The sequence below is a fragment of the Galeopterus variegatus genome, unplaced genomic scaffold (assembly GCF_000696425.1).
Source record: "Galeopterus variegatus unplaced genomic scaffold, G_variegatus-3.0.2 Scaffold1285, whole genome shotgun sequence".
Classification (NCBI taxonomy): Eukaryota; Metazoa; Chordata; class Mammalia; order Dermoptera; family Cynocephalidae; genus Galeopterus; species Galeopterus variegatus.
In genome coordinates, this window is record NW_007727396.1 from 384,933 (window position 1) to 390,158 (window position 5,226).

Below are 5,226 nucleotides of genomic sequence, written 5' to 3' on the forward strand. Positions count from 1 at the left end.
CGAGCCTCTCGGAGGTTAGGGCGGCCCCATCCGTCTGTCCGCGCCAGCGAGGATCTCCCCCGCCGCCCGCCCGCGCCTCCGCCCGCCCGCGCTTCCCTTTCCTGCCTCGCGCCCCACTCCCTTTCCTCCCTCCCGGTTTCCCTTCCTGCCCTTCCCAGCTCGCGCTCTTTCCTCTCTGCTTGCCTTTCTTTGCATCGGCGTCTTGAGGAGGCTTTTACACACACACGCGCTGTTCATTGCAGCTTACATAAAGCAGCGCGCGAGATTATGCAATTGCATTGTTAGCCATATTCAAGGGCAATGGCTTGTTTTCTTAGGGTTTCAACACGAAAAGATCAAGTATGTTTTAAAACAAGCCTTGAAAATAATATCTTGCAACGTAAGGAATTTTTTTCGGTATTTTTACACAATCTCTACTTTGGCCAAAAGAACCTGGACGGTGTTTGTGTGTGTGGAAAATGGGAGAGATGGTGGGTAGTGCCATTTTTACATGTAGTTCAAAAAACTTAGTATAAGACATTAAATACAGGTAGAAGTTGTACAAATAAATACAAAGCATGTGCTATTATCCTTGTCATCAAGCAGTTCTTTAAGAAATTAAAATAGATTCTATTTTGACTCTTGCAGACTCTACAGTCAGGGTTTTTGCAAATTCTGAGTAGATTATTAAGTTTTCTGATTGTCTCTTTTTTAGAATTATTGCATTAGCTGGTCATAGTTAAGCATAGCAAACCATTGTATTAAATAGATCTTATAAAAGAGAATAGAAACATCGAGAGGCTGAAACGACTAAAGCTTTTCAGTTGACCTCTTTTTACCATAGATAATCCAGTTGTCAAATAATTTTAGGTTTCAGATCTAGTATAACTTGAACTTCAAAGAGACCTTGAGAATCCCTTGATTTTCATCCCAAAGTTCAAAGTGACTTTCCAAAGGTCAGGCTCATATCAACGGCCAGAGCTTGGTCCACTGCAGTTTGCCTTTATAAGAAAGTTTTGGCCTTTTTTTTAAATTAGGGATTCATACCTCAAAAGATCTCATACCATACCAGTAGTACTGAAAAAACATAAGTGTTTTGCAGAGCCCTCCCTTAATTATTTTATCTGACCCTAGTTGCAGGTGGCTACTGTGGAAAGACTATAAAATGCTTTTCGAAGCCAATTGTTGCTTCCGTTTTTTTAATCACAGATGCATTGGTAACTGGCCTTGGTCCCCTTAACAGTGATAAGGTTTTCCTCTCTACCTTGTCAGGATGTCAGTATTCAAGCCTAGTGTGAGAAAAAGAATGAGGAAGATTTTTTATTACTGCTTCCACGAAGTCCAGATCACATGACAAGTGTAGCTGAACTTTGTATCATAGTAGGGGTGAGAGATAAATTGTTTCATTACTGCTTCCACGAAGTCTAGATCACATGACAAGTGTAGCTGAACTTTGTATCATAGTAGGGGTGAGAGATAAATTGTTTCAATTTTAACTTGGAAAATTGTGCAAGTTGTTTAAAAAGAGAGAGGGGAGAATATGTTTGCACATTGCTCTGTGTCATTTGGATGACAAAAAAATATGGTTATAGGCCTTAATCTTTTGTTTTTTAGGAGGAAAGAATGGAAATGATTTCTGAAAGGCCAAAAGAGAGTGTGTACTCCTGGAACAAAACTACAGAGAAAAGTGATTTTGAAGCTGTAGAAGCACTTATGTCAATGAGTTGCAGTTGGAAGTCTGATTTTAAGAAATACATGGAAAACAGACCTGTTACACCAGTATCTGACATGTCAGAGGAAGAAAATCTACTGCCAGGGACACCTGATTTTCATACGATCCCAGCATTTGTAAGTATTACTGTTTCTAAGGTGGATGTAAATGATAGGATTTCGTATAATTTACATAATGAACTTTAAATTTCTCATGCTGTTGCTTGTATATTTCTTTTCTCTTTAGTGTTTGACTCCACCTTACAGCCCCTCTGACTTTGAACCCTCTCAAGTGTCAAATCTGATGGCACCAGCGCCATCTCCTGGGCACTTCAAATCATTCTCAGATACTGCTAAGCCTCACATTGCTGCACCTTCCAAGGAAGAAGAAAAGAGCCCAGTATCTGCCCCCAAACTCCCCAAGGCTCAGGCAACAAGTGTGATTCGTCATACAGCTGATGCCCAACTTTGTAACCACCGATCGTGCCCAGTAAAAGCAGCCAGCATCCTTAACTATCAGGACAATTCTTTTCGAAGAAGAACCCACCTAAATGTTGAGGCTGCAAGAAAAAACATACCATGTGCTGCTGTGTCACCAAACAGATCCAAATGTGAGCAAATCACAGTGGTAGACGTTGATGAGAAAGCAAGTGCTGCACTTTATGACTTTCCTGTGACTTCCTCAGAGACAGTCATCTGTAGGTCTCAGCCAGCCCCCATGTCCCCATCCTCACAACAGAAGTCGGTGTTGGTCTCTCCACCTGCAGTAGCCACGGGAGGAGTGCCACCCATGCCAGTCATCTGTCAGATGGTTCCCCTTCCTGCAAATAATCCTATGGTGACAACAGTTGTTCCCAGCACTCCACCCAGCCAGCCACCAGCAGTCTGCCCTCCTGTTGTGTTCATGGGCACTCAGGTGCCCAAAGGCGCCGTTATGTTTGTTGTGCCCCAGCCTGTTGTGCAGAGCCCAAAACCTCCAGTGGTGAGCCCAAATGGCACCAGACTCTCTCCCATTGCCCCTGCTCCTGGGTTTTCCCCTTCGGCCTCAAAAGTCACTCCTCAGATTGACTCATCGAGGATAAGAAGTCACATCTGCAGCCACCCAGGATGTGGCAAGACATACTTTAAAAGTTCTCATCTAAAGGCCCACACGAGAACACATACAGGTACCAACTATTTATTTATGTCTTTGAATTTTTAAATGATGAGTTTTGGGCTGTGATCACAGATACAAACCAGGCTCATTAAGGAAGAACTTGCCTAATTTGTCAGCTCAGTGGATATTTACCAGTGCAAGGTCCTCTAAAAGACTTTATCAAGTTGCTTTTGTTTTAATCTCTCAAATGATTTTTCACATGGGTGAGTAGTTACTTTAATAACGTATCTTTAAAGCCTTTGAAACGTAGGTCAAAAGGTCAGAAAACCTTTTTTTAGGTTTTTGGCTTCTTTTATAAGGGGGAGATTTTTATAAATGTGATAGAGTGAATTTTGAAAATGGAGCAATACATATCTAATACCCATTTGGCAGTTCATTAACTTATTAGCTTTTGTTATTTTAAAATGTATCTCCTCATACACCTTTAGGTATACTTGAACATGTAATTTACAGTGATTTAATAAGCACATAATAACGATGATCTGAATTTCTTTATTTCAGGAGAAAAGCCTTTCAGCTGTAGCTGGAAAGGTTGTGAAAGGAGGTTTGCCCGTTCTGATGAACTGTCCAGACACCGGCGAACCCACACAGGTGAGAAGAAGTTTGCCTGTCCCATGTGTGACCGACGGTTCATGAGGAGTGACCATTTGACCAAGCATGCCCGGCGCCATCTGTCAGCCAAGAAGCTCCCAAACTGGCAAATGGAAGTGAGCAAGTTAAATGACATTGCTTTACCCCCAACCCCTGCTCCCACACAGTGACAGTTTGGAAGGCTAAGAATCAGAACTAACTTTGGTCACAGCTGGGAGCCAGTGATGATGTGAAAATGCTTCCACTGCAAGTCTGTGGCCCTCCAGTGTGGGCTGAAAACAGAAGCCGCACAGCTGGGGGCGAAGACCCAGCCTGGGTTAGATGAAAGAAGTGCTTCGGTCACAGGCAGGTCACAGAATGGCAGGTTTCATTTCTTATCACATAAGAGAGATGAGAAAGCTTTTATTCCTTTGAATATTTTTTGAAGGTTTCAGATGAGGTCGGCACAGGTAGCACAGATTTTGAATTTGTGTGCACATTTGTTACTTTACTTTTGCTGTTTTTACTTGAGACCAACTTTTCAATGTGATTCTTCTAAAGCACTGGTTTCAAGAACAGAGACTGGAAATAAACATTACGGTACAGAGTTGGAGATGTAAAATCAGTTTGTATTATTACAGATATTGTCATCTTTTCCTAGAGTTATCTTGTTTACTATTTCTAGTTTTTCCAGTCAACTTTGTGGATGTAGTTGTTAAATATATCTTAGAACTATCATTTTTACACTATTGTTGATATTTGGAATTGAATGGCTGTAATATCGCTAAAGAGGGCCAATGGGTTGGATTCCTCATTAATTTAATTGCTTTGAAGTAGCTAAAAATTTTTTTCATTTTTTTTTGTAAGTTTAACAAATGATTATATATAGGCATTTTATTATGCTTTGAACTTTAGTTTGCCTGCAGTTTCTTGTGTAGATTTGAAAATTGTATACCAATATGTTTTCTGTAGACTATATGATACACTGCACTTTGTTTAGAAAAAAAAATCTGAAGACAAAAATATATATTGTAAAGAAGGGATATCAAGAACTTTAGATAACTCCTTGAGAAAGATGGCTTTTGTTATGAAGATATAATGTGAGCTTTATTGAATTAGAAAGTTAGTGACCATTATTCACAGATGGACAAGTGTTGTCCTATTAATTTATAGGAGTTTTTTGGGGATGTGGAGAGGTAGGTAGGTAGAAAAATTATGAAAACATTCACTTTTGTTAACAGTATTTCTGTTATATTGTATAGAGAATGATATACACAGTGGTAAAACAAAAGTAAGTTGTTAAAAATATATAGTGAAAAATGTCACTATATCTGCACATTTAACATTTTTCTGTACATTGGGTGTAGATTTCTGACATTAAAATTTGGATCCTTGAAAAACAAAAAAGAGTTTTCTCTTTAAAAAAAATCCTTGTGACTTACAATTTGCACAGTATTTCTTTTGTTGTACTTTATATCTTGTTTACAATAAAGAATTTCCTTTGGTATATATGATTGGTTCATTGCATTTGTTAAAAACTATTCTTACTCTGACCTTCATATTGATCACTTGTACTAAGACTTAGACTGAATTTCTCTAAGGATCTCATTCAAATTTAGAACTGTTGAAGTACAAGGTGTCTTCAGAAAGTTCATGGAAGGATTCGTATTATCTTTTAATTCAGTTTTTCCATGAACTTTTTGAAGTACCCTTGTATATGTTTAACATGAATCAATGTAGAATATACAAAGTGAGGCCAGTTTCTATATATTTGTTGAGATAATGTGTGAACTGGCCATTTCTAAGGAACT

At 39.2% G+C, this 5,226-nt stretch overlaps 1 protein-coding gene across 1 annotated transcript in view; it reads left to right on the plus strand.

Moving 5' to 3' along the window:
• KLF10 (Kruppel-like factor 10) overlaps positions 1 to 4,924 on the plus strand; it is a 7,175-nt gene extending 2,251 nt beyond the window's left edge. Inside the window, exons 2-4 of the mRNA XM_008576091.1 lie at positions 1,594 to 1,827; positions 1,937 to 2,855; positions 3,347 to 4,924. Coding sequence (XP_008574313.1) covers positions 1,594 to 1,827; positions 1,937 to 2,855; positions 3,347 to 3,606 — 1,413 coding nt within the window. The 3' untranslated portion in view covers positions 3,607 to 4,924. The remainder of the gene's footprint in view (positions 1 to 1,593; positions 1,828 to 1,936; positions 2,856 to 3,346) is intronic.
• The last annotated feature ends 302 nt before the right edge of the window (positions 4,925 to 5,226 follow it).